This window comes from Mesoplodon mirus, assembly GCF_964341445.2.
Source record: "Mesoplodon mirus genome assembly, chromosome: 3".
Taxonomy (NCBI): Eukaryota; Metazoa; Chordata; class Mammalia; order Artiodactyla; family Ziphiidae; genus Mesoplodon; species Mesoplodon mirus.
The window spans coordinates 28,803,956-28,827,931 of record NC_138978.1 but is presented as its reverse complement, the minus strand read 5'-3'; the positions used below and the strand labels follow the sequence as shown (position 1 = coordinate 28,827,931).

Genomic DNA, 23,976 nt, shown 5'->3' with positions numbered 1-23,976 from the left:
TCCCACTGCACCCGTGACCACCCCCCCATGGGGTAGACTGGGTGAACCCGACTTGTTCCTCCTCCCCAGACTCTCACAGGCCATAGAAAGAGAAAGGCAGAGGCATATGCCAGCTCAGTAAAATGCCACAGAAGGTGACATTAGTTTGTCTGGGGCACAGTGACTCCTCTGGAAGATCAGGAAAGCCTTTTGGAGGGGTACCTTGAGCTGAATCTTGACAAATGGGCAGGCCCTGGGTAGACCTACAAAGGGAGTAGCAATCCAAGCAGAACTGGCAGCATGGAGAAAGGCTTGGTGAGTTGCAGCCTGAAATGGTATCATCAAAGCGGTCATCCCGCTGAGAGAACCGTGATACTGGCAGCCAGGTGGGCTCTGTCTAAGATGAAGCTAGCTGGGCCTGGAGCTTCAAAGACCTTGAAGGCCAGGCCAAGGGGGTGGACATTCTCCAAGAGGAAGTAGAGAGCCATGGACAGGTTTAAAGCAAGGGAGGAACATGGTCCCATCGTGACATCCCTAAGCCTAGAGCCCTCCCGGGGTCTCAGAGTCCACTCTGGTGGGCAACAAGTGGTCTCTAGCCCTCAACTAGGTCCAAGGCCCTGAGCACATTGTCCCTGTGTTCCCCTTTACTCACTCTCGCAGATCCTACCTGGGACTGAGGCTGGGAGTGGATCCCGCTCATGCCTCCCTGCAGGGGTTCGGCAGAGGGTGCCAATGGTTAAAGGAAGGAGTCTTCGGGTGCCCACCCTGACTCATGCACTCTGTGGTCAACAGCAGCCCCCTCCCCACTCCATAAGACCCACTTATGACCCCTCCCCTGCCCTTTTGGGACGGGTCTCAGTCACATAAACAGGTGACTGCAGGGCGGTTGCCCCCACTCTCCACACCCAGCGGACCCCTAGAACCGTCTCCCTTCCTTCTCTAGCCCCTCTCCCTCCATATGGAACCTCGCCCCCATCTCTGGTGCTCTCCGCTCCCTGAATGTCTCTGCACTTCATCTCCTCCGCCCTCTGCCCTTGCTTAGTTCAGGCCACCTTTGCCATTGTCTGGACCAGTCTGATCAACTCTTCCCTGGTTTATCTCGCCTCCAACTCTATCCTTTCTAATCTGTGTCCCGAGCCTGTTTTTCTGTGTCTTGTAGGTCCCTGTGGGGGACATCCGGGGTGATCTCCAAGGGCAGCCAGAGTTCTGGAGAGACCTGGGCTGGAGATAGAGATTTCATAATGGTCAGCATATAGATTCTCTCATAAATACACATAGAAAAGGATAGAGGAGAGGGACTTCCCTGATGGTCCAGTGGTTAAGACTCCGCACTCCCAATGCAGGGGGCACAGGTTTGACTCCTGGTCAGGGAACTAAGATCCCACATGGCACAGCCAAACAAAAAAAGGGTAGAGGAGAGAGTGACAGAGACAGACACACACACACACAGGGGGATCTTCTGTTTTTCTCTCCAACACACATTTCATTCCAGACGCATAGATCCTAATGACATTCCAAAGGCACCTCAACTCAGCCTGTCCAAAGCTGACCTCTCCTTTTCCACGGTGCCCTGCTGCTCCTCCCTAGGCCTTCTGTGTATGGCTTGGCACCTCCTTCCACCCATTTCCCAAGCCAGACCCTCAGGCACCATCCTTGGTCCTTCCTCCTCACTCCCGACATCGGTAGTCCTTTGCAAAGACCTGTCACTTCTGCCCCCTGGACCCCTCCTATACCTCTCTCCCTCTGTCTTCCTCCACCTTCAGCAGCATTTGACATGGCAGATCATGCATTCCCTCTGGAAGCCATTTCCTCCCTCAGCCTTCAGGACACCCCTGCTCCTGGTTCTCTTCCTTTCTCTGCCCACGAGCTGAATCCCCCTGCTGGTTCCCCACCCAGAGTCTCAAAGTTGGAGAGCCCCCGGCACTGTCTTCTTGAGCTGCTCCTCTCGGTGGATCCCATCCAGTCCTGTGGCTTCAAACTTGGGAGGCCGGACTTCCCTGGTGTCACAGTGGTTGAGAATCCGACTGCCAATGCAGGGGACACGGGTTCGAGCCCTGTTCCGGGAAGATCCCAGATGCCGCGGAGCAACTAAGCCCACGTGCCACAACTACTGAGTCTGTGTTCTAGAGACTGCGAGCCACAACTATTGAGCCCATGTGCCACAACTGCTGAAGCCTCTGTACCTAGAGCCCGTGCTCCACAACAAGAGAAACGACCACGATGAGAAGCCCACTCACTGCAACAAAGAGTAACCCCTGCTCTCCGCAACTAGAGAAAGCCCGCGCGCAGCAACGAAGACCCAATGCAGCCAAAAATAAATAGATAAATAAATAGCGTTATTTATTTATTAAAAAAAATTGGGGGAGGCCTCCAAGCTCTCCTCTGAAGTCCAGGCTCATAGATCGACTAACTGCCAGCCTGATGTCTCCACGGGAACCCTAATAGTCATCTCAAACTTAAGCTCCAAGGCTACACGTGCAGTCCCGAGCACTGAGGGCAGAGTCTAGCTCAGGAAATGTTGGTGTTGGCTGACTCTCCCGTCTCTCTTTAGTGCAGGTTTCCCATCATCACTTGCCTGGATTATTTCAACAACCCATCTTGTTTCCCTGCTGCATAGCAGGGAAGAAGGACAATGCTACATGAATGCAGGAAGGAGAATGGGGTATGGCTTGGGGAAAAGCCCAGAGTGCGCTATGGGGAATCAGACAGGGAGGACCTTAAATATAAGGCACAGACTTTGTCCTGATGGCAGTAGGGAGCCATGGAAGGGTTTAAAGCCAAGGGAGATATGCTTGATTCTACATTTCTGTCACTCTTTCATTCGTTCCTTCACTCATTTACTCCATCCGTCAACAGATATTTATTGAGCACCCTCTACTGGAAAGTGACCCTGAGGCAGAAAACAGCTAAGGGGTTAGACTTGTGCAGAAAGACAAGTGAGAAAGCTGATGAAATGGCCCAGGTTCAGGTGAGAAGGGCCAGTTATGGAGGTGGAGACGGGAAGATTTGCTGACGGGGGTGGCCTGGTGATGCAGCCCAGGTTCCGAGTGGTGGGAAACTGAGTGGTGGGAACCCTAAGCCCAAAGATGTGGAGCAGGTGGTGGGAGAGCCATCCCTTCCTCCTGGGGAATCTGGAAAGTCCTCAGGAGTGATTTAAGAGAAGAGTAGAAATTCAGCAAGTAGAGAAGTGGAGAGAGACAATGTAGGCGGAGGGAACAGCCTGTTCAAAGGCCCTGAGGTGGGAGAGGCTCAGCTCTGATGAGCTAAAAAGTCAGGAGAGTTGAAGATCAGTGGGCCAAGGAGCAAGAAGAAGGAAGTGAGGCTGGGAGCCCGATCTCTCTGAGGCACAACATGGAGCATTGAGGGCCAGTCCCTGGGATGTAAGGCCTCCCTGTGCAGACAGATGGGCGGGAAGGAGAATGTGAGAGGCTGGGAGGGGACAGACAGATGACGTGTGTGTTGGAGGGGGGTCCAGAGTATGTCTTTTCTGGGAAAAGTCACCTAAAGGAGGTCCCCGGGGGACACTTCTGGGGTGTGAGAGGAAAGAAAGAAAATCCTCAAGGTTCTGGGGAGAGGCAGATTCCTTTGCCATTTAAGGAATTGACTGAGCCAAATAAATTTCCCTTCTGAACACTTCAGCACCAGCCCCACCACCTGCCCCAGAAGAAAGCTGATGGAGGGGGCACAAGGTTATCCCAGGGTGGTCCTAGACACCTACCTCCTCTCCCTAGGGCAGGAAGGGAAGAGAAGGGAAGGGAATGGCCCTTGCCCAGCATTTCACGTAATCGCACTTAGGAACATAGTTGAATGTTCCCGCGTGCTCTGTGCTTGGTTCTCAGGGCTTTACGTCATGGTACTAGGTCATTTGTCTCACAATAACCCTGAGGCAGTAGGTATGATCATCATTCCTATTTTACAGATGAGGAGACTGAGGCTCAGATAGGGCCTACAGCCACACCGCTGGGATATGACGGAGCCAGCTCTTCACCACTACAGTTGCCTCCGCACAGCAGTACCTCACTGAACCCTTTGCCACAACTCAAAGTGGCGCCTGGTGTCCTCGTTTTACAGAGTGGGCGTTGCGAGGCTCAGCAAGGGGAAGGGACTTGTCCAGAGTCACAAAGCTGGAAGGTAGCTGTAGTCTGGATCCAGATCATTTGGGGGAAGAAGCTGAATGGGAGAGGTGATGGGTCAACGTCTGAGCAGTGTGGAGAGGAAAGGGTGGCACTGGGAACTGGACTAGGAGAGAGTTTCAGTTTTCCTTTTAAAGGGACTTCCCCTAAATGGGGGGTTTTGTTTGGAAAGTTGTTAGCAGTCCACATTCCACTGGTTTGGCCACCTCTTCCCCCAAAGGCACCCAGGATCTGAAAAGAAACTGAAAGTTAGGGAAAGGGGAGGGAGGGAGGAAGGGAGAGGCTGAGGGCAGCCCAGAAGAACTGGGTTGAATTTCTGGTGACCTCACTGAGCCTGGGGGAGATAGGCAGGCAAGCTGGGATTACACACCTCTTAGCTATTGGAGAAATTGAGCCCCAGAGATACAGCTCTATTAGATAGTGGCTGGGTCCTGTCCAGTTTGCACAGCCACCCGCAACACACACACACACACACACAGACCAGGGGAAGAGGGAGGGAAAGGGAGAAATGAAAGGTCTGGGTGGCCTAAAATCCTGAAAGGGAATTTCCAGAATCCCTTGTCTCTGATGTGGTGACTGGTTGGATGGTGGGTCCCAGTGAAGGGCCCCTGAGGTGCCCCAGTATCCAGACCCAGGTTCAAGGCCCAGGACTGGCAGGAAGGCTGCACACCTGGGTCCTGCTGACAAACAAGCCAGAACCCAGCGTGCCCAGGGTGCTGGGGAGTCAAGTCCCAGGGATCCCAGCCCTGCAGCTGCCTTGTGTCTCCCTGCCGACATCCCTAACTGCTTCTCCCAAATCGGAAGCATCAGGACCCTTTGCTGAGGGAGGCCTCCGGCTGAACTCAGCATGGCCACGCCTCTCTTAGTCCTGACCTCCTCCTCTTCCGCTCACATAAACACTCCGCCTCCCTGGGCTTCAGTGTCCTCCTCTGTAAGGGGGAACAATGATGCCACACATCTCACCGGGTCATGAGGTAACGTATGGAAAGCAGTTGGCACAGGGCTTGGTGTACAATAGGCATGTAATCAATGCTGGCAGCTATGATTATTATCACCGTTGGTCATTCCTACCTTTTTAAAAAAAATACATTCATTCATTCATTCATTCATTCATTCATTCATTTATTTATTTATGGCTGCATTGGGTCTTCGTTGCTGTGCGCTGGCTTTCTCTAGTTGCAGCGAGCCGAGGCTTCTCATTGCAGTGGCTTCTCTTGCTGCGGAGCACAGGCGCTCTAGGCGCTTGGGCTCAGTAGTTGTGGCGCACGGGCTCAGTAGTTGAGGTGCATGGGCTCAGTTGCTCCGCGGCATGTGGGATCTTCCCAGACCAGGGCTCGAACCACTGTCCCCTACACTGGCAGGCGCCACCAGGGAAGTCCCCATTCCTACCTTTTTAAAACTCTCCCGTGTGGTCAAGGATCTCATGATTCTGTCCTCTAGGGTTTTTCCTCCTCCTCCCTGCTGGCTCCCTTCCCGGGGCCCTCTCTTGCTGCTGGCCCCACTAGTGGCAGAGCTCCCACCGCCCGGGGACTTCCTGGGTGACCTCATGCACTGCTTGGCTCCAGCCACCCTCTTACTAGCAGCAACCAGAGATCCAGATTTCCTGGGGTCAGTTCTGACTGAAAACCTTCTATCTGTTATCCCTTTAAGGTCACCAGCCAGACCCTAGCCTTTGGGCTCTGGCCTTTGGCTCAGGAAACATGATCACATGTCTATGTGCTGAAGCATATAGACTGCAGACTTCCTCCTGTATGTCCCCCGCAAATATTCTCTGGGCACCTCCAACTCAGCAAGGCTAAATTCAGCAACTCCCTCCCAAGTTTGTTTTTCCTCTGATGCCCTATCTCAGTCATGGATCCATTTTGGCAGGTGTCACCCAAAACAGAAATGTGGGCTACAACATCATCACTCCCATATCCCCACCCCCATCCCTGTACCAGCCAGTCCCCAAATCCTAGGATCCTGTCCCTTAAATCTCGCTCCAGACAAGGCCTCTACCTTCATCCCCACCCCGCACAAACCATTTGCTGTTCCCCTTTGTGCCCTCGAAGCCCTTCCTCCATCCCCAGCCCCACCCCCCACAACAGGCCCCTCATCTGACCCTGCTCTGGCTCTTTCTTTTCCTTGTAAGGCGTTGCCAGGAAAGCCCTGAGGGCAGGGGCCCTGCGTGTGACTCACAGCTGACGCTCTGCCATGCAGGAGCAGAAGGAGGAACTCCAGTCTCCATGAGTGTGAATCACAGACACCAAGCTGTCACTCTGCAGATGAGTAAACTGAGGGCCAAGAGGAGAGAGGACTGGCTTACGGTTAAAGCAGGAGGGGGGGGCTTCCCTGGTGGCGCTGTGGTTGAGAGTCCGCCTGCCAATGCAGGGGACACGGGTTCGTGCCCCGGTCCGGGAAGATCCCACATGCCGTGGAGCAGCTGGGCCCGTGAGCCATGGCTGCTGAGCCTGCGCGTCTGGAGCCTGTGCTCCGCAACGGGAGATGCTACAACAGTGAGAGGCCCGTGTACCGCAAAAAAAAAAAAAAAAAAAGCAGGGGGCGGACCTGGGGCCAGAACTAAGGTCTCCTAGTCCAGCTGATGCTCCCTGGAAGGAGATGGGGACCCTGGGGCTGGGAACTGTGCTGTGCCAAGTCACCGCTTCTGAGGCCTCCACTGGGACCTGGCCATCCCCTGGTGTCTCCTCCCCTCTCCAGGCCTTGGCATATGCTGGTCCCTCCCCTAGGAAGGCCCATCCTCCATTTCTGACAAGATACTGCCCTCACCCCTCACCTCGCATCTAACCTGATCACCACCACAGGGCCCTCCTCAGAGGCCTCAAAGTGTCCGCACAGCCTTCTCTATGAGGCGGTGCTCTCTTCTGCCCTCCTTCAGCCCCACCCAGCGCTCTCCCAGGGTCCCATTCCCTTCTGTCCATGGGGACTAGGAGCATCTCAGGCCAGGACCAGTGTCTGAGCCTTTACTGGAGAACTGAGACAGATGGGGGATGTGCAAAACAGTCTAGACTCTGCAGCTTCTGCCGTCCATCCTCGAGTCCCCCTGTCTTCCCCACTCCTCTTTCCCCTGCCACTCTGCCCTGGCAAAAGCTCACATCTCAAAGGTCCTGAGCATCACGACCTGACTGGCTGAGGCACACACGGCCACTCACACAAACACAAAGTAGCCACTCTCTTATGCACATAACTCATAGTTACACACCCAATCACAGCCAGACACAGTCACCAGCACAACCTCAAGGACAGACAGGCACATACCCAGAAAGACTCAGAAAGTCATCGAGAGTCACCAAGGCTCTCTCTCTCACCCTAAATACACATCGCCAAACAAAGATGCAGACTCACACAACTACAAAAGTACACACCTGGTCACACACACACACACACACACACAGAGTCACAAAGTCTCTCTCACACACAGATACCGAGCAATACACAGTCACACAGTCACACACAGAGAAAAACAGACACACACAGTTGCACACAGGCCCCTGGAGATACAGAACAATGGGTGCATTGTCTGGGCGGGCAGCAGCTGGGGAGGAAGGAGCCGAGTGTGGATGGAGGAGGCCGTGGGGTCTGCTATACCACCCCCACTCACACCCGCAGCATCCTAAGCCTCTCCCCTCTTCCAGAAGCCGGATTCGGCTGGGACCTGGATTTGCTGAGGGATTCAGCTCCCAGGTGCCCCCTCCCCAGTCTCCTTCGATGTCTGGTGGGGGACGCTTGGGCTCCCCTGTGGACCAGCCTCCCTCTGGGGCTCTGGGGACACGGGGTCCCTTAGCCCTGATGCTCCTCTGTCCTCCTGGAATCATCCCGGCAATTTGCCTCTCATCCCCACGGGGCAGCGCCTGGAAATCGGGAGACTTAGCATCTGCTCCTAACCTCGGACTCCAACTCCTCCAGGACTCACACACCCTCCATCTGAGCCCTGCCAGCCGGTGCGGGCCGCGCCTGGCAGCATTGTGGGCTTCCTATTGTGGCCGAGACAGAGACGTGGGTCACAAGGTCCATCCCTTAGTGGCAGTGGGTAGAGAAGTCACCGTCCTGTCAGTGAGTTGCAGTGGGGCATGGTGCCCTTTCCTTTCCCCAAAGCTAGCTCTTCTCACCTCCCACGCTGACCAGGCAGCCCCAGATCTCAACAGAGACTCCTTCCAGGACTTTCCTTACAGCCCCCAGGCCCTTTTTGCAGGTCTCTCCAAACTCTTTCTTAGCCTCAGTTACTGGTATTTGCTATGTGCCCTTGGACATGTCACTTTCCCTTTCCGAACCTGTGTCCTAGTTTGTAAAATGGGGGGTGCTAATGAAGCTGAGAGTATTCTGTAGTGTCAAAGTGGGGGTGGGGATGGAGGCTACAGGAGTGAGTTGGTATGTAGAAGCCACCTCAGCCCTCCTCGCCCCTCTGTTGTCAGATCTGTGGGAGTTCCTGATTTCTCAGGCCCTGGGGTGTCTCCACACCACACAGCCTCAGGCCTCCCAGGAGGCCATACTTGTAGGAGGGAGGGAGCAAGGGAGGGACGTGCTGAGCTGTCCAGGACACAGCCTTGCTTTTGCAGCACTTTGCTTCCTCCAGCCCCCATCCCCTTCCTCCTGGGGGCCAAGGGCAGGCAGCCAGACACACAGCCGAGGCCAGCCAGGACTCTGGGATTCCCCCTGGCCTGGGCTAGGGGGAGTGGCAGGAGACTCCAGCTGGAGAGTCTCCAGCCTCCTCCCCCCTGCCCCTGTCCCTGGGCTCCCCTACTCAGGCGGGGCTGACGGCTGGACTGGGCAGCTTGGGGGCTGTCCTGAAGGGGCCATCCAAGGCTCCTCCTCCTCAGGAACTGGAGTGTTTTAAGGGTTGTTGAGCGCCCCCCACCCCTGCAAACCGCGGGCCTCCTCTGCCGGCTTCGGGGAACCCTGATGTAGGGCAGCAGATGTGAAGGGAGAGCACCGAAGTCAGACAGGTTATGTCCAGGTCTCTGAGCCTCAGGCTCCTCGGCTTTCAAATGGGGATGGAGATGCCCCTCAAGATCACAGCACCACCCCAGATGGGACTTTGTCATGGTCCAGGCTGAGAGCAGGAGGGACCAAAGGTGAGCTTATCTGTGGGGGCTTAGTGTGACGGACCACCAAGAGACTGAGAGGAGGGATGAGGGACGACCTCACCAGTCTAACCAGAGTGACCCTGCGGTGGGTCAGACCTCCCAAAATGCCCGGGACAGGCAGGCACGTGGGCGGGACCTCGGACCGGTCTCCTGGCCTGAGGGGGCACAAAACCCAGCTAGGGCCCTGCGACTTCCATGACCATATTCTCTGGAGCATAACTCGGGACCAGCCGGCTGACGAGTCTGGGCATGTGAGCCCTTCGAAGAGTTCTAGGGGGAGACTGACAGGGGCTGTCAATGCGGGACCAAGGCTATGGGGGTCTCTCCAGGAGCTGGGGTGTCCACCTGAGAGGTGGGCGGTGAGAGGAAGGGATGACTGCTCTGTCTTCTTTCCTCTAGGAGCCCCCCTCCACCCAGCTCGCCTCTGGGCTCGCCTCAGGGACCCGCCTCTCCCCTTCCCACCCTGGACCCCACCTGCCCCCGGGAGCCGTGCGGGTTGGGGGGACCAGACCGCGAGCGTTGCCCACCGCTCAAGTGGGGCCCGCGACTTGAGCCCGCCTCCGCCTCTTGATTGGGCGCTCATTTAAATGTCCGGCCCCGCCCCAAGCTCCGGGCGCATATATATAGGCGGCTCGGCGGGCGGCGGGCGGCATTCTGGCGCGGAGCGGAGCGGCGGCGGGTGCAGCTAGCGGGTCCGGCGCGGAGAGGGGGTGCAGCTAGGTTTCCCCCCGACACCCCTCCCCCTCAGGCGCGAGCCCCACCCCTCCGCCGGCCAGGCCCACCCGACCGAACTATCCCCTGCGGCGCGAGCCCGGGGCGGCTCCGGGCGCCCCCCAGCAGAACCCCCACCATGGGCAGCCAGAGCTCCAAGGCTCCCCGGGGCGACGTGACCGCCGAGGAGGCAGCAGGCGCTTCCCCCGCTAAGGTCAACGGACAGGTGGGTGCGCTCGGCACGGCCCGACTCGTCCCCCTCCTCTCGTACCTCGTCCCCTCTAAGGCCTCGGGCCGGGGCCGCGCGCTTTGTCCGGCCCGGGACACGCGGCGCCCCCTCCCCCGCCCGGTCCCTTTGTTCTCGGCGCCGCAGCCCCCGCGGGCGAAGCGAGGGGAGGGGCGGGGAGGGGGCGCCGGCCGGGCCCCGCCGCCTTCTTTGTTCGCGGCCTCGGCCCCCGGCGCTGCCCCCTGGCCGCCCGGAGTGCCGCGCGGGGAACAAAGGCGCTGCTGGGCCGCGCCAAGGGGGCGCCCGGGGGCCGCGGGGCGGGGGCCGGAGGGGAGGGCACTCCCCCCGCAGACTCGACCTCGATAGCCCACGGCTTTTTTTAGGGAGGAGCCGCGAGGTGGGGAGAGCCTGAGGTGGGTGGGGGCCGTTTACACAAAGCAGGAGGCTGGGAAAATAGGCCGTCCAGGTGCGGGGAACAGCGCCCCGGGGCGGCTTCCCGCCCAATATCGGCTGCACGGCTCGCCCGCCAGCCCGGAATCCGCGGCCGCGGGCGGCCCTGCGCGGAATAGAGAGCGCGCCCCGGGGGAGGTGGGTGGGGGCCCCGGGACCCCAGCGCCTCCTGCCGGCCGCGGCTCCTGCGCGCCTGTGCGGGGCAGGAGGGAGAGGTTTGACGGGATGCCGGCTGTGGGGTGAGGCTACAACCAGGCTCTGGGGGTGCGGCGGAATGAGTCGGGACCCAGTTGCGTGGAAGAGGTCAGAGGCGGGCTGGGGGAGGGGAGTAAGAGCCCCGGCCCTCATTGCTGTCTCCTCTGCCCTGCAGGAGAACGGCCACGTGAAAAGCAATGGAGACTTATCCCCCAAAGGTGAAGGGGAGTCGACCCCCGTGAACGGAACAGAGGAGGCAGCCGGGGCCACTGGCGATGCCATCGAGCCGGCACCCCCTAACCAGGGCGCTGAGGCCAAGGGGGAGGTCCCCCCCAAGGAGACCCCCAAGAAGAAGAAGAAATTCTCTTTCAAGAAGCCTTTCAAATTGAGTGGCCTGTCCTTCAAGAGAAATCGGAAGGAGGGAGGGGGTGATTCGTCTGCCTCCTCACCCACAGAGGAAGAGCAGGAGCAGGGGGAGATCGGTGCCTGCAGCGAGGAAGGCACTGCCCTGGAAGGGAAGGATGCCGCCACCCCTGAGAGCCAGGAGCCCCAGGCCAAAGGGGCAGAGGCTAGCGCTGCCTCCAAGGGAGGAGACACAGAAGAGGCAGGGCCCCAGGCCGCAGAGCCATCCACTCCCTCGGGGCCGGAGAGTGGCCCTACACCAGCAAGCGAGCAGAATGAGTAGCTGGGTGGGGGCAGGTGGGTGATCTCTAAGCTGCAAAAACTGTGCTGTCCTTGTGAGGTCACTGCCTGGACCTGGTGCCCTGGCTGCCTTCCTGTGCCCAGAAAGGAAGGGGCTGTTGCCCCCTAGCCACGTTCCCTCTCCTCCTCTCCCTCCTGTGGATTCTCCCATCATCCATCTGGTCTTCCTCTTAAGGCCAGTCGAAGATGGTCCCTTGCAGTTTCCCAAGTTAGGTTAGTGATGTGAAATGCTCCTGCCCCTGTCCCTGCCTCCTTCCCTGTCCCCACCTGTGCAGAAGGCAGTTGCTGGTTTTCTTCCCCAATTCTTTTCCAAGTAGGCTTTGTTTACTCCCCAAATCCCTGAGCCAGAGGTGGGGGTGCCTACTCCCACGCCCTGAGCGTCCACCTTCCCCTGTTGTTTGTAGTCTCCTGTGCTGGGCCTAGTGGCCCCTGGGCTGGGGAGGACACAGCCCCTGTCTAGTTTTTTCTAAATGTCTTACTCAAGTTCGAACCTCCAGCTTGTGAATCAACTGTGTCTCTTTTTTTGACTTGGTAAGCAAGTATTAAGCTTTGGGGTGGGGGGGAGGTATGTAATGTGAAACAACTTCTTGTTGTCTTTTTTTTTTTCCCCTCCCATTGTTGTAAATAACTTTTAATGGCCAAACCCCAGATTTGTAATTTTTTTTTCTTTTCTAACTGCTAAAACCATTCTCTTCCACCTGGTTTTACTGTAACATTTGGAAAAGGAATAAACGTCGTCCCTTTAGTGGTGCTTTTTAATGAGTGGTCTTCTGGGGTAGGGTGAGAAGATTGGTCTACCTCAAACCTTGAGGGAGGATTGAGACAGGTAAGTTTGTGGGGTTCTTTTGTTTTTGAGGGGTTGCCCAGATCCTCATGGACACCAGAAGGGCAGGGAAGTGGAGTCGAAATGAACCCAGGGATACCACTAGGAGACAAGCTCAGGAGGGTATAGAAATGTACCATTTTATTAAAAAGATTCTCACAAAAATGAAAATAGTATCTCAAAAAGGAAACTAAGACTACCAATCTTCATCTGCAGAATTGGGGGGAGGACAGAGGGCAGGCAGTGTGAGTTTCTTGGCTCACTGGGGGCCAGTGGGAAGGTATGAGAACAGAATCAATCTAAAAATGGCTGATGACAAGAGCCCGAGAACAACAGGGAGTCCCTGAAGACCCAGCCACCCCTTCTAAAATGCTCAATGAGGGCACCTTTTCAAAGCAGGCACTTCAAGATTTTGTCCTATGGCTGCTTTAAGTGTATCCCTTCCACCCAGACCTGGCATCCGTTATGGTTCAAAATTAAGAGTTCGGGAGGGATGGGTGGCGAGGCAGCTACTAGAAAAGCTCACCTAACACGTGTGCCCTGAGCTCAGGGCCCTGGTTCCTGTCTAGTCCCTGGGGATATTTATATTTAATATATTTTTATATAAATACACAGAGAAATAGAAAATATAAAATCTGAGGGGTTGTGGGATAAAGGTGGGGAACTTGGCAAGAAGCCAGAACTGGAGAGGTCTGTTCAGGCCAACTTGACCTCCTCCTTGACCCTGTGGAGAGAGCAGAGATTGGCATGAGATAACCCACCCTATAGGCTTTGAGGCAAAAGTGTGGGTACAATGACTTCCACAGGACCCCGGCTGCCCAGGTGACTGCTAAAGGCTGGGGCTTCCTAGCTCTGCCTAGAACTGCAGAGACAGACAGACTGACTGGTCCCTGAAAGAGGCCTTTGTAAGCTGGACCAGCTGTCCCTGCGCCTTCCTCCTCAGCGTGGTGGGACAAAGGGGCTGGTGCTCCAATGCCAGGGAGATGATAGACAGCTCCTTCCTCACCCTTTGGCTTCTTGCTTCTCCTCCTTGGTTTTCTCCTCTTCTGTGACTTCTAGAACATAAGAGTGCAGGGATGGCCAAGGGCAGCCCCTCTGGAAAGACCCATGGGATCTCCACTTACTCTGAAACCCCTTCCCCAACACTACAGCTCACTGGACATACAAAAGAGAGAAAAGCCCATCCCAGGCCCTCCCAGCTAGCCCTGCAGAGGACAAACAGGTTGGACCGGTTTCCCAGCCTGCTAGAGCCTGAACCCGGTGGGTGGAGGCAGCCCCCTGGGGAAACTGGGGTGAAGCACTGAGAAAAGGGCTTGGGTGGTATGTGAGAGCCATGCTCCTGACCACGGGGAGCCCAGGCATGTCCCTGGCTCTGGAGCCTGGCAGGGCTCAATCAGCCAGAAGATGACGAATTGAGTTTCATTCTTTTGTGGGCCCTGCCACTTCTGGGAACCAGTGAAAGGCCCAAGTAGCTAAGGAAGAGCCCTAAGGAGCTGGCAGGGCCTGAGTCAGCTCCCTCCTCCCAGTGCCCTACATAAGTTCCTCCTCCAGGGCCTGGGGCTCAAGATCCAAGTCCTGGCCCAACCCAAACCCACCTTTCTTCTCTTCTGGGTCTTTCTCTTTCTCATCTTCTGTTTTGACTCTCTTGGCTTTTTTGAAGTTGGAAGAGTTCTTGCGACCGCCTTCTCCCTCCTCGTCAGAGTCGGAGAACTCTTCCTCACAGGCAATTCGTTTGTCCGAGGAACAGACTGGGAGGTAATGGAAAATATGGGTGGGAGAGCAGATTCTTTATCTCAGGGTCTGCCCAGCGCTTTCTTGCATGTTCCCCCAAAAGACACCAAGGGAAGGGGACCTGGACTCTCTAAATTATCCCTACAGGCACAGGTACTTGGGTTTCTCAACAGGTGGACAGCTTGGGGAGAATGTGGAGCCAGGAACAGTGGAGGGAAGTCAGAACTGCCTGCAGAGTGGGAAGGTAGAGGCCCCTGGGTCTGGGTCTTACTTGAAATGCGCTTGTCAGGGTCTTCTTCATCCTCATCGCCACTCTCCTCTGGAATGGCATCCTCAGGAATGGCCTGCATTTGGACCCCAGGCGCATGGGGCAGCATTCTCAGGTTCTCAAACAGTCGCTGTCTATGGCCAATGGTAGAGAGGTGGCTGGGCTCTGGTGAGGGACCAACCAGAGCCTAGAATGTTCAATTAGGGGTGTGGGGGAGGATATACTCACTTGATCTTTTCCAGGTACTCATTAGTGTTCTGGTTAGTCATATTGGAAGGACTGATGTGAAGTTTGAAATCTGGTCCAAAGTACTCGAAGTAGTCGTTGTATGGAAGCTCTAATTGGGGCAGAAGGTGAGAGAGTTAAGAGACCTGGCCACCATGGGACCCTGAGAAAAGCATCTGTAGGTTTATCTGGACCTGTGAGCCCAGCTATCAAACAGAGGAGCATGCCTCCAAGATAGGGTGAGGCTTGGGTACCTATAGGATTTCATTTTTTTTTAAAGCCACTCTCCAGTGTCCACACCAGTGGTGTGTTTGTGTGCATATGCACGTGTGTGTGTGTATGGAGCAGGCTGAAGCCCCTGGTTTAGAAAAATTTAGGCAATATTCATTGCGAGCACTCCCTCACTCACTACCCCAGTTACCCTACAGAGTATGAATTCCAAAGCTATAGATAAGCACTGATAATTTTGTCCAGACCAGCAGCTGAGGGACAGGGGACAGGGTCAACTAAAGGACTCAGAAAAAACTGACAGCTACGGTCTGAAAACCACAAGAGGATAGCAGGAGAATCAGAGTCTGAAGAGGAGAGGTTGTAGAGCCAATGGGAAAGGGGCACGTGAGCTCCTGTGCTGCCCAGCCCAATCTGGCCCTGCAGCTATTACCATTAGGGATCTCCGTGTCCAGGGCCACAGCTGTTTCGTATGTCCAGCACCGGGCGACATTACGAATGGTGTAGCCACCTCCTCCCAGCATCAGCATAGGCAGGTTGAAGCTCTTCACAAATTCCACACACTTGGCGTGCCCTTTGATGGGAGAAGGTGTGCCAAGTTACAGGAGCACCCAGCAGGACCCTGCCCTCCCGTCTCTATGCTACCTGGTCTCACCTTTGATGGTCAAATTGAAGCAACCTAACCGATCACCAGACAAGGAGTCAGAGCCACACTGTAAGACGACTGCACTGGGCTGGAACATCTCCATTACTTTGGACATGACCTGAAAGGACACAACCTGGTCACTACCAGCCTCAAGAAAAGCTATTTGAGGTTCAGGCTGGAAAGTGTGGGTGCAGCACTTTCTTCGGTTCCTTATCACTCACTCCTACCTTTCCACTCTCCCTCAGGCTGAGCGGTAGAGAAAAGGGACTACCAGCCTGGGCTTCTCATTTCCCCAATTTGTTCAGTTTTCCAATTTGAGAGGATCTCCAAGAGCCTTCTAGCTCTAATAAGGAGGCTAAAACAACCTCCTTATCAATTCCCTAGATCTTTCCCTTCTTTCGCTGCTCCAAGAAGCCCTTCTGATGCAGCCCTTAGCTGCATCTGCTCTACGCATTTGGTTCTACAGACTTTGAGCCTTATACTGTGAGGCACTTCACTTTTGTTTATCTCATTCTCACAACTAGATTCTAATGTAACTGAGGACAGAGACCATAACTTAGGCTTTTCTGTTGCCCTTACTACAAGGTACATAGTAGGCACCTGGTGTTTGCTGAACGACTACCTAACCTAACCTAACTAGGTTACTACTCTAGTAATGGTTCCTTGTTGCTTACAGGTGAAGATTTAACTCCTCAGCGTGGCAGTCAAGGCTCCCTCTGAAATACTGACCCCGACAGACATTTCCCACATCCTTCAACATTCCTCCCCCACATCATACTGGCCTACATACTACGTATCGGCACCTCTATGCTTCTGCTGCTGCTGTTCCCTCTGCTGAATGCCACCCCTCCCCTCCAGCCCCCGCCTCCTTCACATGGGTAACTCCTCATTTCTCAAAGTCCAGCTCAAATGTCACTACCTCTGTGAAATCATCTCTGACTACCCTTTCCCCAGCCCAGGCAGCAGTTTCTCTCGCTCCTCTGTTCATCCCTCAAAAACAGCACTGACCACATGCTGTCGGGGATGTGCTTGCCTCCCACACCACAGACTGTGAGGTCTTCAAGGGCATGGATCATGTCTTAGCTATTCTTGTATCCAGCGGAAGGCCTGACCCACAGAAGGCATCAGTAAATATCTGGATGAATTTTGTTCCCCTAACTGGCCATACAGCATGCAATCCAGGGTTCAAACACATCTCATTTCCAGCCAGCCTCTCAGTGGGGAGAGATCCCGAAGTACACTGGAAGTGCTTTGCTACCCCTCCCTTAGATCAATCCTGTTTATAGCCCAGTGGTAGATAAGCCTAAGCCACTTACCGGCTTGAAAATGGCCTCATAGGACTCGTCATCAATCCCATCTCGGAGCGGGTAGTTGACAGCATAATACTTGCCTTTGCCAGCCCCAATATCCTAATCAAGAAGCACATTAAAGTAAAACTGAAAGATGATGAAGCTAGGAGGAAGTTCAAGGATGAGGGCTGGAAGGCTAAGGAAAGAAGCAGTGGTTCTAAGAGAGATAAGCTGGGCCCGTGAGGTGGGCCAGGGACAGAGCAGGTCAGCACCATTCCCCTCACTGGTGGAACAAGTCTAGCTCACGTCTCTGGACACACCACTGAGTCTGCACCCAGGCTGAGAATCATTTATGGGACCAGAGACTGAATATCCTACCACACAGCATGAGACCTCTCCCTCTGGACTGGGTTAAAGGTGGCTGGGGGCTGGACCATAGAAATAACACCCACCCCACAACAACCCTTTCCTTTCCAGAGCGCTTTACTGCTCACTCCTCTACCCACCACTCTCCTCTCTACGGAGGTGTGGAAGGAAAGCAGAAACGGAAGAATTCTTCAAAATTGTAAAGGCTCAGTTATTGTAATGCTTGCCACAGCAAACCACTGAATTAGTGCCACTTTTTCACCCAGGGGCCACTGGCATGGCAAAATGGCTGGTTTCATTGCATTCATGCTCTCACAAAGCAGAACAATTTAATGAATCAGCTTCCAGGGATTCTTATCCTGAGGTCCATGGATGGGCTTCAGCAGGAGGAGGTGTCTATTAACTATTTGATATCAAATGTAAAATTTCATGTACTTATGGGGAGAGAGTACGTAGCTTTCAGTCAGATGGTCAAAGGGGAGGGTAACCTAAAAATATTAAGAACCCTTGAGATGGTCCATAAAGGTCCCAATTCCTAGCCCATGGGAGAGAACCTGATGTTTCTAGCCTAAAATTCAAGCTGTCTGGGACATGTGAATAGTGTAATGCAACTCAGCTGTGGCCAGGAGGGAAGTGCAATAGTCAGGAGACCCCCATCCCTTCCAACCCTTTATGTACCATCATTCCCTTCCTCCAGAAGAAGAGAGGGAAAGAGACCATGGCAGGTGTCCCAGGCTGGGGTGTGGTATTCTGAATGGCAGAAGACGCAGGAAGTGGTTTTTGGTGACATGAGATAGGAGAGTTAAGAGTTGGCAGCTGAGGGTGAGCTGGTTGGCCCCTAAAGGGAGTTCTCACCCGTAGGTCCCCAGTTCCTGGGAAGTACTCTCCATATTTATGAAAGGACACAGTCATGACTCGGTCTGTGGTATAGAAGGCCTCTTCCACGCCATCGCCGTGGTGAATATCAATGTCAATATACAGCACCCTCTGGTGATACCTAGGATCAGAAGGGGGTCAGGGGGTTCTGGGGGGCTCTTTGGGAGTGGGACGCGCCAAGGGCGCCAGGTCCCAGCTTACCGGGCTGGCTGCCTCCCTCAGGTATCTCTAAGCACCAGAGACGTGGAAACTGGCTGAAGGAAGGTGGAAGAGCGGCAGGGTGTCTCCAGAGGCCTGACCAAGCCGATCAAGTCCGATCTTCCTACTCTACAGCCAGGGTCAACTCCAGCCACACAGGGACACTCTGGAGGCAGGATCTGAGCAGCACCTGCCCCTGATCTTGCCGTGGGCTCAGATCAAATCAAGACCCCGTCAAGGAGAGGATGGCCAGAGACACTCACCGAACACATCCTAGCCAGCACACTGCTAGGAAAAGCAAACTAGGGAGGCAAGCCCGGGGGAGAGGGAAATGGGAACCTGGCCTAAGGTGCTCCTCCAAGAGACAAGGCCAGGAAGGCATACTTTAGCAGTTCCAGGATGGCCAAGACGATATCATTGACGTAACAGAAGCCAGATGCCTCGGACTTCTTTGCATGGTGTAGGCCCCCAGCCCAATTCACAGCGATGTCCGTCTGCTGCTTATTAAGTTTCACGGCACTTGCTGGACGTGGGAAGAAAGAACACAAGCCTGTTATCAAGCCACTCTCTCCCTTTCCCCCAAGAAGCCAAGGGAACCCAGTGAGAGGTAGGACCTGCCTATTCAATAGCTGTATTGTACAATTCACAAGCCAGTCCTCTCCCCCTACCCTATTCCAACAGGAATAAACACGATATTGGCTACTCTAAAAAAACTGTTTTCCAAACTGAAGGTAGTAACTCACTAGTAGGCCTTAAAATTGGTTTAGTGGGTTATGATTAGTATATATATTTTTAAATGAGACAGACTAGAATAAAAATATCAGAATAACAGTAAAGGTAACCACTGTTTTGTGAAACTGGCTTCAGAGTGAGAGAGGGTGTTGTGCACGTGCATGCATAACCTGGATTGCAAGTGTAAATACTTCTAAATGTGGTTCATGGTCAAAACATTTTGAAGATATCAAAGGTAGTAGAGGCTTAAAGTACAAAAAGGTCCAAGAAGAAGTGAGAGAGAAATACACACCATGTGTGCAAGTGCCTTCGTGGCAATATAACTTTAATAGCAATAAAAACATAGAGGGAATTCCCTGGCAGTCCAGTGGTTAGGACTCCACGCTTCCACTGCCGGGGACCGGGGTTCAATCCCTGGTCAGGAAACTAGGATCCCCTAAGCCGCATGGAGTGGCCAAAAATAAATAAATTAAAAAATTAAATAAATAAAAAGATTTACTCAGTAAAAAATGTAAGCACAAAACTATACATATATATGACACATTTTTTGTAAAATACAGATATATATATGTTGTGTCCAGATATATGCACACAGAAAAAAGCATGGATGTACAAACACCAAAATGGTAACGATAGTTATCTGTGGACAGTGTGATTGTAGTCAATTTTTTTCCCTGTGCACTTCTTTGTTTTCTGAGGTTATATTAGGAGGTGGTAGTGAGGGGGGAGGAGAAAAAACAATGATCATAGAAAAATAAACATTTGTTAAGAAAGGGTAGAGGGCTTCCCTGGTGGCACAGTGGTTAAGAGTCCGCCTGCCGATGCAGGGGAAACAGGTTCGTGCCCCGGTCCGGGAAGATCCCACATGCCGCGGAGCGGCTGGGCCCGTGAGCCATGGCCGCTGGGCCTGCGCGTCCGGAGCCTGTGCTCCGCAACGGGAGAGGCCACAACAGTGAGAGGCCCACATACCGCAAAAAAAAAAAAAAAAAAAAAAAAGAAAGGGTAGAGTGGGACTTCCCTGGTGGTCCAGTGGGTAAGACTCCGCACTCCCAATGCAGGGGGCCCAGGTTCGATCCCCTGTTGGGGAACTAGATCTCGCACGCATGCCGTAACTAAAGATCCCGCACGCTGCAACTAAGACCCAGTGCAGCCAAAATTAATTAATTAAAAAAAAAAAAACCAAAAAACTTCCTATATTTTAAAAGAAAAAAGAAAGTGTAGAGTGATCCTGGAGGTAATCTAGACATTACTAATGGAAGTGGGAGATGTGTGGGGAGTATTTCTGACCTCTAAAGGTAATTACCATGCTCTTTTGTAAGATACAGATGATGACACTTCCCATTTTTATAGCACTGTGCAGTTCACAAGTTACTTTTATGTACAGCATCTCAACAAGCCCATGAGGTCTGCAGAGAGTTCCTGTATATAGGATGTCTTGGTAGGAGAGGACAGCCAAGGACACCTGTCTGTACCATGTCAGATTCAACCTGGGCTGGGACTAAACCAGAAGGACATTTTCAAGACCTAAGGTAAAAACTCACAGGACCATTTTACATGGTCACGGGTCAGCCTCACTGGGATAGTGGCCTAAAAGACAGACCTCACTAGTACAACCCAGCACAGCCTTTAGGAGGGATGTGTATTCCTTACCCACAGAGCCACCAGTAGATAGCTGACAGAACTCAAAGAGGCCATCAAATACCGGACAGTCCTCACCAACGTTAACTTGAAAAAACATAGGAAAAGGTTAGTTTCCACAATTTCCTTTAGTTTTTGTTTACATATTTATGAGCTGATGGAAAAAAATGCAGAATTTGGATTCAGAAGGCTTGGGTTCTTGTCCAGGCTCTACTACTTACTGGCTGTGTGACTGGGTCCAGTCATTTAACTTTCTTGAGCTTTGGTTCATTATCTATAACTAGCAATAATGACATCCACCTTACCCAATTGTTGAGAAGATTGATAGAAATCGTATATGGGGAAGCATTTAGCAGGTAAATGCTTGGAAAATGTAGGTTCATGCCTGAGGGAGAAAAATATAGCCTCTTATTCCAGCCTGGGTTTGTTTCTGGACCTCACTCCAGCTGGCCCACAAGGAAGTGAAGAACAGAGACCTATACTGTCATCCACTGGATGCTTAACAACGTGCCGGACACTATGCTCAGTGCTTTAAGTACCTGGTGTCGTTTATCCTCACACACCTGAGGTAGGATTTGGTCCTATTTTATAAATGGAGAAACAGGCTCAAAGAGGTGCACTGTCAGTAAATGGCAGAGGCGGTATTCAAGGATTGGTCTGCCTGTCCTAAAAGCCTATGAAAATATACTCTGGCCTCTTCCCCAGTAATTTCACATACACAGTCTCACTTGATCCTAACAACCCCATAAAAGCGGGACGAGACAAATATCAACCCCACTGTGCAGAGGAACAAACAGATGTGGAGAAGTTAAGTGATTCGCCCAAGGTTATATAACCAGGCAGTCGTAGAACCAGAGTCCAGGTGTCTTGACTCCCACAGTCCAGTGCTCTTCTACTATACCAAGTGACAACTGGAGGAAAGTTATTTCAGGCCTAAGGGGTAAAAGTACAAACTAACACATAATGTGGAAACACATGCAAACAATAATGCAAATAAAATGAAAAAGACAGGAAGGGAAGCACACCTGAAGGCTGTAGACTCAGAGCTACAGAGGAACCTTATGGCTCCAAGTCTGCTCTCACAGAAAAGGAAACTGCTGAGACATCAATGATACACAGAAGTTAGAGGCAGGGGTGGGGGCTAAATCCTTGTTCTCTTGTCCCAGCCTTCCCATTGCATGCACTATTATCAACAGGGGTTCCCAAAGTAGAGCAAGGAGTAGGAGCCCTAGGATGAGGAGGGTAGGAGAGCCCAGCTTAGACTGTGGTGACCTCGTGAGACACAGCTGAAGCTCAAGGTTTGCAATAACCACAAGAGTTACCACCTCTGGCACTGCCCTAAACTTGGAGGGTGCTCTGATCTGGTGCCCTGCCAAGCACAGTGCTCCGAGGAAGGGTGGTGTGTGTGTGGGAGTAAGCAGTAGGTGGCTCTCTCCCCCACTTCCCAGGTAAACACTGGGAGGCTGTGTCAATAAGAACTTTGGTCCCTGAGGCCAGGCTATTTATTTATCCATCAGCAATTGATTTCCCTCTCTGGCTGCTTCCTCCTTCAGTGGGTTTGGCCTGTCTGGGTTGACAAAGCTTTGCTTATACTCCTATTTGAGATGTGGAGCTCCCATGACAAGAAATTGGTGTTTTAGAAATGAGAAAAAATATATTCCTTCAGGCCCCAAACCAACATGTGGCTCAAATGGCCAGTCCATTATTCCCAGCTCAAGGGAGCTGCGTGATTACAGATGGAAAAGGGGTAAAATGGGAGAGCAGACCCTCACTTGGGACTAATCTGTGAGACTAGGGAGGACTTTTCTATGGGTTTTCCCTCTTCCCACTATAAATACTTCTCTCATTCGTAGGCTGGCTTTAGACTGATGGGGAGCAATACTGGGTGAGAGATGGGGGAGCAGACGTAGGTCAAGAAGGCACTAAAAAGCATACTGCAGAAAGAGACACATGGGATTAAACACTGACTTCAGGATAGTGCTTACACCTTGGTGGTGATGGGAATGGGGTGGAGAGGAGAGTAGAAGAGAAAGGGCATGTGATCAAAGAGAGGTGCCCGGGGGGCTTCAACTGTACTGGCAATGTTTTCTATCTTAGGCTGGTTGTAGGGACATGTTTGATCATTGTATTATTTTTTATATTTTGTTGTGTGTGTCTGAAATATTTTATGTGCAACATATTTTAAAATAGTCCAGAATCAGGAAACCAGAGTTCCATTCTCCATTCTACCACTATCTTGCTGTGTGACCCTGGGAAAGTCATTTAACCTCCCTGGGTTTCAGTTTATACATCTACAAAATGGACACAAACGCCTCCAAATTTTACCAGCACAAGTCCCTTTTATCACGTTTCTACCATAAGCCTCATGTTTTGATAGACTATCTGCCAAAAATAAAAATTGCATTTACTTATGTTCCCATTTTTAATTATTAAAAATTATGTCAGAACTTCTGCTTAAGATTCTCAAAGTGACCATAAAGCATTTAAATTACATTCTAGCAAGAGCAAGGAAACCTGACTTAATTGGTCTTATCACAGGTATTAACTTCCTAGGTTAGGTGTTGGTAAATACTGAAAAAAGAGCTCAGCTCTTCATCCCTGTTATTGTCCCTGTAGACATCCCTGGTTATAAAGCACTGCACTAGTGACACCTCTCTGAATCAAGTCAGTAAGGTGCCTTGAAGTCCTTAGAGAACCTCATCTTTTTTTTTAATTTTTAAATTTAATTTTATTATTTTATACAGCAGGTTCTTATCAGTTATCTATTTTATACATATTAGCGTATATATGTCAATCCCAATCTCCCAATTCATCCCACCACCACCACTCCCCCATGCCACTTTCCCCCCTTGGTGTCCATACATTTGTTCTCTACATCTGTGTCTCTATTTCTGCCCTGCAAACCGGTTCATCTGTACCATTTTTCTAGGTTCCACATATATGCGTTAATATACGATATTTGTTTTTCTTTCTGACTTACTTCACTCTGTATGACAGTCTCTAGATCCATCCACATCTCTACAAATGGCCAAATTTCGTTCCTTTTTATGGCTGAGTAATATTCCATTGTATATATGTACCACATCTTCTTTATCCATTTGTCTGTCAATGGGCATTTAGGTTGCTTCCATGACCTGGCTGTTGCAAATAGTTCTGCAATGAACATTGGGGTGCACTGGTGTCTTTTTGAATTATGGCTTTCTCTGGGTATATGCCCAGTAGTGGGATCTCTGGGCCATCTGGTAATTCTATTTTTAGTTTTTTAAGGAACCTCCATACTGTTCTCCATAGTGGCTGTATCAATTTACATTCCCACCAACAGTGCAAGAAGGTTCCCTTTTCTCCACACCCTCTCCAGCATTTGCTGTTTGTAGATTTTCTGATGATGCCCATTCTAACTGGTGTGAGGTGATACCTCATTGTAGTTTTTATTTGCATGTCTCTAATAATTAGTGATGCTGAGCAGCTTTTCATGTGCT

The 23,976-nt window shown here is 52.4% G+C and overlaps 2 protein-coding genes across 2 annotated transcripts in view; one reads left to right on the top strand and one right to left on the bottom strand.

Annotated features, from left to right (window-relative positions):
• The first annotated feature begins 9,853 nt into the window (after positions 1–9,853).
• Positions 9,854–12,222, top strand: MARCKSL1 (MARCKS like 1). The gene is made up of 2 exons (XM_082611915.1): positions 9,854–10,130; positions 10,951–12,222. Exons 1-2 carry the CDS (start codon positions 10,044–10,046, stop codon positions 11,458–11,460), a joined length of 597 nt encoding a protein of 198 aa, XP_082468041.1. The 5' UTR covers positions 9,854–10,043; the 3' UTR covers positions 11,461–12,222.
• Positions 12,223–12,419: 197 nt separating this feature from the next.
• The window catches only part of HDAC1 (histone deacetylase 1), a 47,405-nt gene continuing 35,848 nt past the window's right edge, over positions 12,420–23,976 (bottom strand). The window contains exons 4-14 of the mRNA XM_082611899.1: positions 20,510–20,584; positions 18,512–18,650; positions 17,909–18,050; positions 16,715–16,807; positions 15,408–15,516; positions 15,186–15,326; positions 14,528–14,636; positions 14,303–14,433; positions 13,896–14,048; positions 13,307–13,355; positions 12,420–13,024 (exon numbers count right to left, since the gene is read on the bottom strand). Of these exons, the coding sequence (XP_082468025.1) occupies positions 12,997–13,024; positions 13,307–13,355; positions 13,896–14,048; positions 14,303–14,433; positions 14,528–14,636; positions 15,186–15,326; positions 15,408–15,516; positions 16,715–16,807; positions 17,909–18,050; positions 18,512–18,650; positions 20,510–20,584 (1,169 nt within the window). The 3' untranslated portion in view covers positions 12,420–12,996. The remainder of the gene's footprint in view (positions 13,025–13,306; positions 13,356–13,895; positions 14,049–14,302; positions 14,434–14,527; positions 14,637–15,185; positions 15,327–15,407; positions 15,517–16,714; positions 16,808–17,908; positions 18,051–18,511; positions 18,651–20,509; positions 20,585–23,976) is intronic.